Source organism: Leopardus geoffroyi, chromosome B2, assembly GCF_018350155.1.
Source record: "Leopardus geoffroyi isolate Oge1 chromosome B2, O.geoffroyi_Oge1_pat1.0, whole genome shotgun sequence".
In the NCBI taxonomy this organism is placed as follows: Eukaryota; Metazoa; Chordata; class Mammalia; order Carnivora; family Felidae; genus Leopardus; species Leopardus geoffroyi.
The window spans coordinates 44,536,634-44,552,303 of NC_059332.1; the positions used below are offsets into that span (position 1 = coordinate 44,536,634).

The following is a 15,670-nucleotide window of genomic DNA, read 5'->3' on the forward strand; positions in this document are numbered from 1 at the left end:
TCAGGAGGCCCAGCGTGCCCTAAGAACACTCCCGCCATTTTTAGCAGAGCCTGCCATGTTTGATCTGCAAGGCTCAGGTCTGCTGTGGACTTCTACACTGCTTCCGTCAGCCCTTCCTGTCTCCGGACCCCAAACCTGCTTAAGCTAAGCTGCGAGCCGGGAGCTAAGCTTCAGAATCGATGGATTAGTCTGGAAGAGTTAATGCACTCCAGAGTACTTAATTTTCTCCTAGGGAGTCATCCGCTCATTGGTAGGAAATAGATGAGTAAGCAGTCATTATCAACTCCGCGGGGTAGTTCTAGCACAGGGGAGCAAATAATCCAGAGGACGACATGCACTCAAAGCTTATTTATTGTGAAATAAAGGAGGCAAGCAGCATTTTACTGAATAGAAGTCACATCATGACATCACCGATCGCTCTATTACTAGCATCGTACATTTCCCGTGGGCATCACAGGATTTCTTTTCAGGATTTCATAGTACACATTTCAGGTAGAAGTCCTAAGTAATCGGTTCAGATGCTGTTACTGGCCTTGACATCATTTTCTTTGTGTTTCTATACATTAACAAAAATATTACGTCCTAACCCATAATTACCAACACCTTCGATCAAAAGAGTGCTTTCACCTTCATTAAAACACAAATCAATATATCAGTCAGCACACCTTTACTGAATAAACCTTATAGAGAGTGCTGCCCTAGGTGTAGCTGAGCACAGAATGAGTGTAAGACATGCTCCAGGTCTTAGAAAGCTATCATTTTACCCACCCTTTCAGCACTAGACATGTTTCCCATAAAGAATTATATTACTATAGCTTAAGAATTCCAATTGCCACTTAAGGATCATATAAGAAAAGTAGAAAATTTCCAGAAATTATCGTTTAACATTTTTTTTAGAGTCGAAGACTTTTAGCCTTTTTCAAAATAGAAATTTAAGCATGTTGCCTTCACAATTTACTCAGATTTTCATTCAAATGGCATTATGTCTATTTACAGTTTTAATACAGTTATGCATGAAACCAAACTACAACTTCTTAAGAAGTGCCTCTTTTTTTTTGAATCATTTAAACATTTTCTATAAACCACTTTTCAGGTCTCTATATCAGTGAGAGTGATGTCTGATTCTGGGTCTACTCTTATGTTACCAAACACACCTACCATTTCAACATTCTCTTGAATTAAATCCTAAAACAAAGTTAAGCAGTAGAGTTCAGGTCTAGATGCTTCCAGGCTAGTGGATGGGGGCAATCACTCTTCCAGAAGGCCCTGGCCCTCCTTAGGCCCAACCAATGTCATTTTCTTTGTTTAAATTCAATGTGGCATTGTCCTTCTGGCTGTTGGACACCTACCAAATGGAGAGAACTCTAAAAGCAGAAATGGAGAAGAAATACAGACATCAAGAGACATAAGCCAACAGTATTAGACCAAAGGTTTATTCAATGGTGATGACCTCTAAAAGGTACAGAGTCTAGATTTGAAAGAGTGGAAGTATTTGCTTGATGCGTTTCAAAATGTCAGGCATCATTTTTTAGCCTTCCATTCAAGGAACAGAACATTTGCAACCTGTTCTATCAGCCTTGAGGGCTGAGGGATAGTGAAGAGCAAGGAAATGGTAATCAGTTCAATTTAAATCCTCAGTCTATGGTCAAGTTTGAACACAACAAGGCACAGAATGGGCTTCTTAATAAGGACGTTCTTAGGGGAGTTAAGAGGATGAGTTGCAGGGTTACCAGGGACTCCTTGAAGATGCAACGACAAATTCGTGTGTATGGAAAGTTATGTTCTTTTCTAGAAAGGGATCCATAGGTTTTGTGAGATTATTTAAGGATCCGTGACCCCCCAAAAGGCAAAATGGAACAAAGCCAACCAACCGGATGAGAAAAACTCCACAGTGTTAGCATAAATGTGCTTGTTTTGGCAAGACAATTGAAGTTGGTCTTATAAATGCCCCAAACGAATAGCTCTCATTTGTCAGTATCTGGACACTGCTCCCCGGTCACAGATCTTGTAAAGCTCATTGTTTGTTTCTCAGTGAGAGCTGAAATTAATTTTCTAAGACTCTTTGAGGTAAAATAAAGCACAGGGCTTTTGAAAAATTAAAATTGGGGATTCTAGCGTTTGATTTTTGCTACTACGACAAGTATATTTCTTTGGGGAAGCTGATTTCCAAGCCCAGCGATGCCCTTGTACTTGACAAAAGAGTGTTCAGAACATGCCCTGGCAACCCATCCCCTCCCATCTCTACAAGAGCCTGGTACTGTGAAGGCCATTTCCTGCATTTTTTTGATCACCTCATTTTGCAATTTATTAAAATAAGTCCAATAATTAAATAATTTTAATCGATCTCTTTCTAGAATGAGAATTGCGACGTGAAATGCCACTTGAGATCATGAGAATTCACTTAGACATATACTTTTTCTAAACTGAGATAACATTTCTTTTTTTGAGATATTTCTCCCAAAAATGTTCTTAGTAGTGTCAAAACAGAAATAGGATGTGTGTAGAATAGTATGATAAATATAACTAATGGAATTCTTAGCTAGGAAAAAGGACTGGGCAAAATCTTGCCTAAGGAACTGGTCAAAATTACAGACCTCTAGGCTTAGGTGTTACGGGGTTTGGACAAACGTCCTCCTTCTAATCTGATAAGGATTCTCATGTCCTCTCACTGGTGGTAAAATATTTGGAGGGGGAATCAGTCCTGGGCAAAACTGTGACATCTAACTCAGTGGATCAGGAACTAGCATTTGGGGAGTATACGCCTGGCCCTGATCTTCATTTTGACAATGAAACCATACGTGCTAAGAACCTTTGTGACGGGTTTTTTGATTTCCCTTCCATGGTAGGATTTTGAGGGCTTTTCATCCTGGTAGTTACTTGTACTCAAAATAGAAGTGCAAAAGAAATCAGGGGAAAGTGCCGAAATGTGCATATTTATGAGTAATACAACATTGTCTGTGTCACTTAGGCACTTACATAATTTCTATTGAAATGTCACCCAAGAGTTTTATTTATCCCTCCATACATTAGCCTTATTATATCAAGAGTAAATCAAAGCACAATATGCCATGTGAATAGCCCTGAAATTGCAATGCTTGATTTCTGAGCTTCATCCTCAGTTGAAACAGCACCTTTTATCCAGAATCTTCAAAATGACTTCCAAACATTTGAAATCAATTGAACTTTCCCTTATCACCTAGGACAGTGGTCCTCAAAGTGTGTTATCCAGATCAGCAGCATTAGCACCACTGGAAATTGGTTACAAATGCAAATTACTGAGCCCCTCCCTAGATAGCCTAGATCAGGTACTCTAGGCGTGGGGCCCAGTGTTCTGTGTTCTAAAGTGCCCCCCACCTCCCCAGGTCATTCTGATGCTTGCCCCAGTTTGAAAGCCACTGGTCTAGGAGAACAGGCCTGTAGAAACACAGAGGAGTTAAATGACTAGAATATTGAATGGTCAGAGGAAGGAATAAGGTCACGGTCTTTTCACTTCTGTTTACTGTCTTTACTGCTGCTCACTGTCTTTGCTGCTTTCTGCTATGGTATTGCTTCCCAAATGGACCAAGGGCTATGACTTGCCTCCAAAACTGATGGGTCACTTTTGGACTCACAGACGTGCCTCTCTAGGGAAACAAGCCCAACATCAAGGCCATGTCTATTTAGCACAGGGAACAGGGTCAAAATTGGTAAATTCACTGAGGAGCTCCTTAACACTGTAAATGGTGGAAACACTGCTATTTGGTCCCCGTCTTGTGACACTGTGGCACATACATTAGACCCGGAAGTAAGGGAATTAAGGGGCTATCTTCTCAGTCTGGTTTCATGTAAGACCTCCGTTAAGATCAAGTCTAGGTGAGGAAATTAGCAGCTCATCTCTAATAATTAAAAACTAAGGGGTTAGAATTTATACCACATTTGAAAGCCATGGTATTCAAAATTCCAAAAACACTTACCTGTTTTGGTAATGGGTCCAGAAGACTACAGTCATATTTATAAAGTATTAAAATAATACATATTTGAATCTGTAACAGAGCAAACCACCTGAAAGAATAATATGAAATTGTCAGTGAAAGATGCATAAATCTCTACCAATAGAGAATATTTAGAAAGCACACATACAGATTTCAGAGCAAGTATATTCTTCCACACAATGTGGACTTTAACCATCAGAAGGATAGAGTAAGGAAGAATTTATTCTTTTCTTTTATAATTCTGTCTACTGCAGAGGGTAGATGGGATCATTAAATTGCTTACAAATGTAGGTAAAATGCTTAGCCAGTGAAAGCACTCAATTAATGAGGGCCCAGGTCTCCTTCAAAGTTTTAGATCAGTGCTTCCCGCCATGGTAGCCATTAGCTACACGTGGCTATTTAAACATAAATAAATTAAATTTAAACAAAGTTAAAAATTTCAGTTCCTCAGCTGCTCTAGCCATATTTCAGGTACTCAATAGCCATACGTGGCTACTGGCCTCCCTACTGGACAGCACATCTTTAGAACATTTTGCATGATCACAGAAAGTTCTACTGGACACTCTTGTCTGATTTAGACTCTTTTTGCCCATGAGAAATTACTGCCTGGATGTTCTATAGGCATCTCAAATTCCCCATAACTACCAAATAGGATTACTTTTGTGATCGTTCACTAAGATGTCTCCCAACTTTTTGATCATATACCCTATAATGAAATATTTGAGCATACCCTACAATATACTGATACTCATTTACTTATAAAGTATATACACATACTACTATATTAGTTTGCTATATATTTTGTAAGACACATACAAATAGAAACTAAAAATATTGAGAGAAAGTATAAATGGAATTCTGCTATTTTTTTTTTTTTTGTGTGTGCATCTCTGTGGGTTGTTTTGAGTTCTCCTCAGGGTAGGCAATGCCTTTTAGGGGCCATAACTCTTAGTGAATACGATGAGTCCAACAGGTCAGAAAATTGGAAGTCATCACAGACTCACTCCCCTTCTTCGCTCTCTATATCCAATTAGGCACTGAGTCCTTTTGTTTTATCTTCTAAATACTTCCCCAATCCCTCTGCTTCTTGTCTTGTCTCCAGTCCCTCCACTATTCCCTCAGTGCAGTTCATCATGATTTGTCTCCTGGATTACCAGATTAGCTCAGCTTTCAGATTAATTTCGTTGCTTCCAATTTCACTTCCCTCCACTCTGTCCTTCACTTTACCACTGGAGTGAACTTCCTAAAACATAAATCTGTCACTATGTCCTCAGTGTACGTAAACACACACACAATCTGCTGATGCTTCCCATTTCCTTCCAATTGACAACAGAGAATACAGCCTTTGAAGATATGCCTCCACCTCTCTCCCCAGCCTCCTCCCCACTGATAGCTCCTCTTCGACACCCATGTTCTAGCCACCCCGTGTACCTGACAGTTCCCGAACGGTGACGCTCTCTTGCAAGCCCTTCCCCTGCCCAAGGCTCGGTCTCCTCTGGAGGCATTCTCTGACCACTTGCTTCTGAGATGAGATGCCCCTCCTCTCCACTTCTGTGGTCCCCTGTGCACATCTCAGCCACACCACCTATTGCACTGAATTGCAATTGCTTATCGAATTGCCATTTCTCTCCTAGAGGAGGAACTGTATTGTTGGGACTTAACAGTACAGAGCATACTATTGGTGCCTAATCACGTTACCTGAATGAATGAATGAATGAATGAGTGAATAGATGATGGAAAGGATGCCTTCCATAAAAGAGATTCAATTTCCTGCCCTTTTTCGCTCTCTTTCTCTGCATTGCTGTGGCACTTTACACATTCCTCCACCAATGTCCTTACCCTCCAATCCTACTATATCCTACCATGTTACAGTTAATGGTTTGTATGTCTGACTCCCCTTATAAACTACAGTATTCACAAACAGTAGCAACCATGTTCTACTCATCTTTGAGTCCTCAATATTTGTTGATTGAGTGAATGAATGAATATGAATGACCTGATATTCACCTCAGGTAATTAGATTTGTTTCCTACTAGTATTCTTGAAACATCTTGAAACATTCTTGAAGCATCTTACTTCAAATGAAATCGGGAGTACTCCACATGTTGTTATAACCCACTTGGATGGCACATCACTTCTTCACAAATATTTGTGATGCATATTTAACCCTACTTATTTATGAGTGCTAAAAATAATTTATTCTAAGAGACTATCAATGGCTATGAAATAGAACATACACAGTCTTTACTGCTTCAAATCAAAGAGCAATTCCAAGAAAAAGCAATTTTGCTAACCCAGGTACAGGTTCAGAATTTCTCACAACTAAATTTCTGCCAGACTTCTAACGAATGGAACTTCTACTTCTGGCCATGTCCTGCCCTAAATAACTCAAAAAACTGAGCAAGATTCACAGTGTAGGATGAAAATTCCCAAGAGAAAAGGAATCAATGAGGTGAACTTCTGCCAGAGAGTCTCCCGTTCTCCATCCATGGCCGTTTCCAGGTCACGTGCAAGGAGGAGAAAGCCCACGCAGACTGGACAGTCTCACTAGATTAAAAAGACAAGAGATCAAAGTTCAGGGAAGCTAAAGAGACTGGAATTTGCAGGCAAGAATAAAAGAGAGGAGGGAGTTTCACAGAGAGAACAAGAATGCTTCAGAGAGCCCCATGGGGGTCTCCTGGAGTATTTGGTTGAGTACTAATCTCAGCATGTGTAAGAGGCAACTACTGAAGTGAAGATGAGAGATGAAAAAGAAAGGTAAGGAACAATAAGCTGAATAATGCCCAGGGCTCCCACAAGATATGGAAGTCTGTTCCCACATGCAAGAGTGAGGAGATCTTGTAACACATGGACAATTGAATAGGGTCTTTAAAGGTTATAGCCTTGTGGAGCACCTGGGTGGCTCAGTTGGTTAAGCATCTGACTCTTGGTTTCGGCTCAGGTCATGATCTCACGGTTCATGAATTCAAGTCCCTTGCAGGGCTCCACAATGACGATGCAGAGCCTGATTGGGATTCTCTCTCTCCTTTTCTCTCTCTGACCTTCCCTGCTCTCTCTCTCAAAATAAAAAGAAATAGTAAACTTAAAAAAATAAAGGTTATTGTTTTAATTAGAAGTGCATTATATTATCTTAAATTAAATGCCACTCCTGATTTTACCTTAACAAAGCTTAACAACAAGTCTTGAAAACTCATTTTTCTGAGCAACTTACTACATGCCACAGTAAAGCCTAAAACTAAGAATACAATAAAATCTAGTATCCATGACACTTAAATTTTTTTAATGTTTATTTATTTTTGAGAGACAGAGACAGAGAAAGAAAGAGAGAGAGAGAGAGAGAGGGAGAGCAAGAGTGGGGGAAGAGCAGACAGAGAGGGAGACACAGAATCCGAAGCAGGCTCCAGGCTCTGAGCTGTCAGCACAGAGCCCAATGCAGGGCTCAAACCCAAGAACCGTTAGATCATGACCTGAGCCAAAGTTGGACGCTTAACCGACAGAGCCACCCAGGCAACTCCTAGTATCTATGACACTTAAAATTCATGTCTTGCATTTATTCAGAAATGGCCATGCCTAGAATAAACAGGGAAATATGAAACATGGGTGAGGGAACAATCATTCAAAAGAAACAGACCCAGAAATGACAGATACTGTAGACAGCTAGTTAGATATATTCCACATGTTCAAAAGGTAGAAGCACAATGAAGAAAGAAATGGAAGATAAAAAAAAAAATCAAACCTAACTTCTAGCAATGAAAATACAGTATCTTAAGTGAAAATACACTGGATGGAATTAACAGAAGATAGGACACTACAAAAGAAAAGATCATGGAACTTAATAGAACACTGGGAAATATCCCAAATGAAGTACATAGATTAAAAAGGGACTGAAAAAAGAAATAAACAGAGTATCGGTGACGTAAAATACCATCACACAGTCTAACATATGTGTAATTTGGAGATACAGAGAAGTGGGCAGGAAAAATATTTGAAGAAATAGAAGCTGAAACATTTCCAGATTTGTTAAAACTGTTAGTTTACAGAGCTAAGAAGCACAATGAAGCGAAAGCAAAAGAAACATAAAGAAAACTATTCCAAGACAAATCAGAATCAAATCGTTAAACAGTGACAAAGAAAAAAGTCCTAAAAGCAGTCGGGGAGTGGGGAGACACAAGGAAGGAAGGAAGGAAGGAAGGAAGGAAGGAAGGAAGGAAAGAGAGGGAGGAAGGAAGGAAGGAAGGAAGGAAGGAAGGAAGGAAGGAAGAAAGGAAGGAAGGAAGAAGGGAAGGAAGAAAGAAGGTCACAGGTCACAAACCTCTCATCAGAAATCATGAAAGCGGAAGACAACAGAACAACATCTTTGAGGGGTGTCTGGGTGGCTTAGTTGGTTAAGCCTCTGAATCTTGCTTTCAGCTCAGGTCATGATCTTACGCTTCGTGAATTCAAGCCCCGCATCGGGCTCTGATCTGACAGTGCAGAGCCTACCTGGGATTGTCTCTCTTTCTCCCTCTCTCTCTGCCCCTCCCCTGCTCACTCTCTCTCTCTTAAAATAAATACATAAACTTAAAAAATTTTTAAAAAACAAGAACAACATCTTTGAAGAGTTGAAAGAAAAAAAAGTAAACATTGTTCTTTATAATAATACGCTGACTCTATTATGAGAGAAACTTGCCTTGATGATTTGGGGGTAAATATTTAATTTCCTCTTTATAGGTTTAAAGTATAGTATCTTGTGGGGAAAAAATGATGGTCTTTGAGACATATGTGAAATAGAGAAAGACAGAGAGATGTTGAAATGGCAGTCAATTATTGAGTAGAGAATTTAAAGGATAAACATGTGTACGTCTCTTAAGAGAGTGGGAGATGGTGTGCCCATGCCCAGCACAGGGACTGTTTGGGGGATCTCAAGTCCCAAGGACAATGGTGGACAGTTGTCCTGAGAGCCCCTGGTGTTATTCTACACTCAGACTTTGAGAAAGGTACTCATGGAGGAAGGGAGATGGGTCTTTGAGTGAAATCGACACCCCAGGCGCAGGATGAGGTGAAGAGGACAGTGACCACTCTGTGATTATTTTGCAATAGACAAGCACAGCCTGTGTGCAAGGGCCAACGGTAGGAATGGGGGATTTCCTGGGCTATGGGAAAAGAAATATTTTAGATCCGTTTTTTTTTATCTTTCCCTGACTATTCCACAGGCATACCTTGTTTTGTTGCATTTCACAGATACCGCCTTTTGCACAAACTGAAAGTTGGTGGCAGTCCTGCCTTGAGCAAGTCCTTCGGCGCCATTTTCCAACGCCATGTGCTCACTTTGTGTCTCTGCGTCACATTTGGGCAATTTGCACAAAATTTCAAACTTTTGCACTATTATTATGCTTGGTACGGTGATCTGTGATCAGTAATTACTACTCACTCCAAGTTCAGATTAGCTTACAGTTAGGATTTTTTTTTCTCTAGCAATAAGGTATTTTTAAGGTCAGGTATGTGCATTTTTTAGACATAATGCTACTCCACACTTAACAGGCTACGGTGTAGCATAGAAGCGTAACTTTCATATGCGCTGGGAAACCAAAAATTTCATTTGACTCACTTTAGTGCGATATTAGCTTTGTTGCAATGGTCTGGAATCAACTGTGTCATTTTTTAAAAAACATCAGTCAAGCGTGATGCATCTTTCTGGCCCTGTGTGACACCACTATGAAGAACAAAGAGATGATAAAATGTCAGGAAGCATGAAGAGCCTCACTTTCCTCTCTCTCCTGGAGACAGGGTCACACAAACAGCGTCTCATCTACCATGAGAAGCTGGGAGTCCAGTAGACATCACAGAACACTACGGGTCAGATTCGGAAGGGACACCTGGGGTGTGGATATACGTTACGTGCTTTTCCTCCTTACTCTTCCCGGAAGGGAGGGACATTTATGGGACCAGTGAACAGGCACTGAGGTTACATACTAAGAGTTCTGACGATAACATGAGGTCTCCATTCATTCATCCATTCAGTGTGCACTGTCTTTATGTGCTTTATGCTCTTCTAAGTGCTGAAGTTACAGCAGTAAACAAACAAACAAAAACACCATTCACACTTTTCATAAGAATGCTTAAATTCTAGAAGAGAAGTAGTAAGCAGGCAGCACATAAACAAGCAATGCATATATCAACCATGAGAATAAGTACTACAATAACAAATAAGACAAGATAAAGGGAAAGGGAGTGTGGCATGGGCTAAAATATTTCAGATGAGGAAGTCCTCTCTGATGAGGGGACATTTCAGTAGACATTGGAATGATGTAAGAGGGTGCAACATATGAATATCTGGGCACAGAATTCCACACAGAGGGAACAGAAAGTGCACAAATCCAGAGGAAGGAGAATGAGGAAAAAAGAAGAGGCTAGTGTTGCTAGAGATGAGCAAGAAAAGGAGAATGTCAGAGAGACCCCCCCCCCCCGCCGGCAAGTAGAGAGCCCGTGGGGGCCTGCTGAAGACTACATCTCATTCTGTGAGACGGGAAACCATTGAATAGCTCTGAGCAAATGTGACTTAAGTTTCAAGAGAATCATTCTGGCTGCTACATGGAGAACAGAACATACCGTGATGTAAGTAGAAGCCAGAAGACTGGTTGAGGAAGCCATTAGGATTCTCCAGACAATAGAAAGTAGGGCCTTGGACCAGGATGGTAGAAATAGCCATGAGCCACACAGAACAGGTGAACACAAGGGAAGGGAAGCAAAAATAATAGGAAAACAGGGAAGGGGACAAAACATAAGAGAGTCTTCAATACGGAGAACAAGCAGAGGGTTACGGGAGGGGTGGTGGGAGGGGGGACGGGCTACATGGGTCCGGGGCACTAAGGGATCTACTCCTGAAATCATTGTTGCACTAGATGCTAACTTGGATGTAAATTAAATGAGTAAAAATAAAAATAATAAATAATAAGTTAATAAAAAGAAAAAGAAATAGTCATGAGCCAGAGTGAGAGACTGGATATACTCTGCACAATGGGCTGACGGTTTGCCTTCTAGATGCAGAAGACTGAGTCAAGAATGAGTTCTGACCGAAGGAAATGGTTTCTGACCTGAGGAAAGGCAAGAATACAGTCGCTATTTACCTCAGCCACAGGAAGGACGAAAGGAGGAGCAGGGTGGGGAGCTATCGCCTGGAACTTGGTTCTGGAACTGTTAAGCATAGCTTGCTGTGCACCAGTGGCCTGGAGACATCACTGCAGATGCTGATTGGAGGCTGAGTAAATGGGCCTGGCGTTTAGGAGGATTCAGTCAGGACTGGAGCCATAAGGGATATAAATACAGAGTCTTCATTATTCAGACGATTATTTAAAGCTGTGGGACAGGATGTGATCACTTAGGAAGTAAGTTAAATAGGAAACAAAACAAAACAAAACAAAACCAACTGGCAATCCAACGAGACCGTGCTGGAGACATTCCAAAATTTGGAAGTCAGGAAGGTGAGGGAGAGGAGCAAAGGACACTGGTAAGGAGGAGCCAAAGGGGTAGAATAACAAAAAGAGAGCGGTATCTCTAAATCCCCATGAAGTATTTCACGGAGGGCACGAGCCCCGGATCAAATGGAAAACGTGGCAAGGAGCGCCAACATGTGAAATCAGTCACCAAGTTCCCAGCTCCTAAAACGACCAACTCTTCTCAGTACTTAGTGCCCTTCCTGGAAGTAAATTAGATGAGATCACTTCTTCAGATAACTAAGCTGACACTTTGGTCAGTGGAATAAGCAGTGACTTCCCGGATACTCAGTGTGCTCACCTGGCAAAATACTGGCTAATTTTGCATCTGTGAATTACAAAACAGTTTGGTAGGTTCCACTTTATCCAGATGGTCCTATTTTCTCCTAACTCTGGCTTTGGCACTTCTCTAACGTGACTTTGCTATAGACCGCGCACTTCTCCGAGCTCGGCTCCCTGGCATAAAGGACCTTGGCACTCTGTCCAGTCCTTGGAGGAGAGGCACTGTAGCAGCGTGAGGACAAAATAACCACTTGGGCGGGCAGGGTGGCAGGCACTCCAGTGGAGAAGGCACTCTGGCCAGAAGGACAACCTGTTCCCAGGCACTGTCTCACAAGGGGCCCTGGAACATCTAGGGCCCCGTGACTGCTTCACACCCTGCCCTGCAGAAGGTGAGGTGATGAGAGACGAGACTGGCAGAGTGGGAGGAGTCCGTGGAGGGTTTGAATGACAGTGTTGGGTCTTCGATCCTGAAAAGTGCTACAGACCCAGTGAATAGGTTGTGCTTATTGAAAATTTATACCTATGTGTGAAAATGACATTCCCTTAAGCATTATTACACACAGAAGACCCTCCTCTATCACAGTGTAAGCATTATTACACACAGAAGACGCGGACTTCCTCTATCACACAGATGAGAATGCAAACAATGTTCACAAGCTATTTAGGAGTAAACATGTTAGGGGCACCTAGGTGGCTCAGTTGGTTAAGCATCTGACTTTGGCTCAGGCTCATGGTTCGTGGGTTCGAGCCCCGTGTCAGACTCCTGGTTGATAACACAGAACCTGCCTTGGATCCTCTGTCCCCTTCTCTCTCTGCCCCTCTCCCACTCATTCTCTCTCTCTCTCTCTCTCTCTCTCTCTCTCTCTCAAAGTAGATACACATTTTTTAAAACAGAGTAAACATGTTAGAAATACTACACATACTTTGATTAGAAATCATTAGAGAGAATATTCACCGATTCATTAGAAGAGCTTCCCACTATAATCTGTAAGGCATTTCCTTAACAAACTTTAGTCCCTGCAATGTTCCTTAAAATCATAAAGCTACACTTCCCTTAAGGTAAAATTACAGTTGAGGCTTTTGACCCACTTCATACTGTGCATTAGAGAGGCTTTAATATTTTTCTTCTTTTATCTTTGAGTATTAAGTTAGTTATTAAGTTCGTATTAGTTATTAGAAGAGCATAAATATTAACATATTTCATACTAGTTCTAACCATTTTGACTGATATCCTAGCTAAAGGAAAGGTAAGATGCATTCATAATACAGACAATAAATAATATGTGCTAAAAATAGTTTTCTCCAAATCCAAATATTTGAATATTATAGCAAAATTACCTCAGTTATTCACTAAATACAGTCATTTTTTATGCAATTGCAAAAAATAGTGTTTTCTAGCCTTTACCATGTTATTGAATTTTGTTTGAGGCCTGAGATGTCAGAGACTCACACACACGTACCTATGACATTAAAAGCTTTTTATGTCACAGAAAATGGGCTTCCTAAAGTATTTTTATTATTTAAATTTTTTTTCAACGTTTATTTATTTTTGGGACAGAGAGAGACAGAGCATGAACGGGGGAGGGGCAGAGAGAGAGGGAGACACAGAATCAGAAACAGGCTCCAGGCTCTGAGCCATCAGCCCAGAGCCCGACGTGGGGCTCGAACTCACAGACCGCGAGATCGTGACCTGGCTGAAGTCGGACGCTTAACCGACTGCGCCACCCAGGCGCCCCCTAAAGTATTTTTAACAGAAGCAAGCTGAGCTATGTTCACATTAGGGTTGTTTTTGTAATGCTCCTGTGTCAAAACAATGAAGATAATGAGGCATATTATTTATAACAGATTTATTTTTCACACTTACGAGAACCACATAACACATCTACAAATAAAGCTCATTAAAATATAAACATACTGAAAATTCCTTAAATACGTAGTGCTCGTGTGTCTCCCCCGTTGGTAGATAAACGTTCAAGGAGCACCAAACAGACATGGAGAGCACGGAGTCTGACAAAACACATGCTACCTCACAGACCTCACACTAGTAATGCACGTGGAGAGATGCAAAGGGTGACAATATGAGGCCAAGACAGAGACCAAAGGGCTATGGACATTTGGAGCCTGGAGAGAGCCCTGTGGTCTGGAGCAATCAACAGGAACTTCTGTGGAGGTCAAACTTGAGCTAGACCTTGATGGAAGGCAACGGGGCTTTAAAGAAGTAGGCCCTCACCTGGAGTCAGAGCATTCCAGACCCAGAGAGTGCAGGAACAAGCGAAGGAATGGGCATTGCAGTTGGGGACGGCTGGTAGCCCCTTTGGGGAGGGCACTGCCAGATGTTCAGAAAGATACAATCGGCCTAGAACTCCAGGCTCTCCGTGACGCTCTGCAGGTGACGGCACCAGAGTCTTAACGAGAGTGACCAACTGAGATGATTATTTGGGGAAAAGCAATCCGCACGCAGTAAGACGGGTTGAAAGAAGAGATGATAGAACCTGGGAGAAGGGTTAAGGAAACTGCAATGTCACCTGCTGGTGAGGCATGAAGACCTGGTTTTGGGGGGGGGGGGGCGGGGGGCATGGAAGGCCAAAAAGAGGGAAGAGCAAAGGGTCACTCTGGAAGGCCAGGGGTCTAGAGCAGCCCTACGTCAAAAAGAAACAGGGAGTACTCAAGGAATGATAAGATTACGGGAAATGAATGATCTTGGTTTTAGATGTCTTGATGTTGAGATCGCCTCCCTCTCTTGCTTTTGGAAGGCAAATCTCTTGCTTTTTTTTTTTTCTCTCCTACCAGAAGAGTCACTGCGGGCAATGCCAGCATGGGCTGGAAACCTGCCATGGTTGCCAGGGGCAGGGGCTCTGAAGTATATTCCTAGTTGCTACCAGCTGCGGCTTATGAAAATAGAATGATCTCGCCCTGGAATTCAGAGAAGGCAGCAGACAGACATACTTTCACAGGCATCCTCCATGGAAGCATGAGTTATTCAAGTTAAAGGGGAAGTACTATCCCCACAACCTCATCCGCCCAAGAGATCTTTTAGGAAAATGAAATCAATTTGGTGGCAGGAGGCAAAGCAATCTGGCCCAGCGGTTGTCAAACGTTAGCCTGTGTCAGAATCCCCTGGAAAGCTTGTTAAAACACAGATCGCTGGGCCCCGCTCTGGAAGTTTCCGATTCGGGGAGGTCTGGGGAAGGGCCCAAGAATTTGCATTTTTTGCAAGTTTCCAGGTAATGTTCCCACCGGTGGTCCGGGAATCACACTTTAAGAATCACTGATCTAGAGGAATTTGATGAGGAGAAAGGGAAAAGACTATGTTAGAAGATGTATTTTATCATCCTTTTCTAGTTGTAGTGCTACAATCACAATGATAAAGATTATCTCAGGTATACGGGAAGCTCTACGGTTAGGGCACCGAACTCTTGACTGGGGGTGATGGTGAGGGCAGAATGTGCGGAGAGAGCAGGTAGACACTTACATTAAGTAAGAATAAGGTGGGAAGGGAAGAGTGGGAACAGGGTAAGTAGGAGAGAAGGACAAGAAAAAAGCCTATGGAAAAGGGAGGAGAATGGGAGCTTTTTAATAGGGGAAGAGGAGGTGAGAAAGCAGATAAGAAAACAAACAGGGACAGAATGGGAAAAACCTCTGCCCTTCCTCTAACTTGAGAGATTGTCTTCTGTTTCATCAAAGCGGGAGGGCACTCTCCAGAGGTCACTTTGAGGTGCTACCCATGATCCTGCCACTACCCCTCCTAGTGGCGGAACTCTCCTATGGATGCAATATGAGCGAGAAAGTTGGATACAACTTTGAACCTTCCTATTCAAGCAAAGGGCACAGGAATAGTACTGACTTCCGTAAGATTAAGTATGCACCAAATAGAAGTGATCTCCTGGTATATTTTATTTTATTTTTTAATGTTTATTTTTGAGAGAGAGAGAGAGAGAGAGAGAG

At 41.9% G+C, this 15,670-nt stretch overlaps 1 protein-coding gene across 1 annotated transcript in view; it reads right to left on the reverse strand.

The window, feature by feature from the left end:
- Positions 1–333: 333 nt before the first annotated feature.
- LOC123608461 (24-hydroxycholesterol 7-alpha-hydroxylase) overlaps positions 334–15,670 on the reverse strand; it is a 95,336-nt gene continuing 79,999 nt past the window's right edge. The window contains exons 11-12 of the mRNA XM_045498452.1: positions 3,954–4,041; positions 334–1,364 (exon numbers count right to left, since the gene is read on the reverse strand). Of these exons, the coding sequence (XP_045354408.1) occupies positions 1,293–1,364; positions 3,954–4,041 (160 nt within the window). The 3' untranslated portion in view covers positions 334–1,292. The remainder of the gene's footprint in view (positions 1,365–3,953; positions 4,042–15,670) is intronic.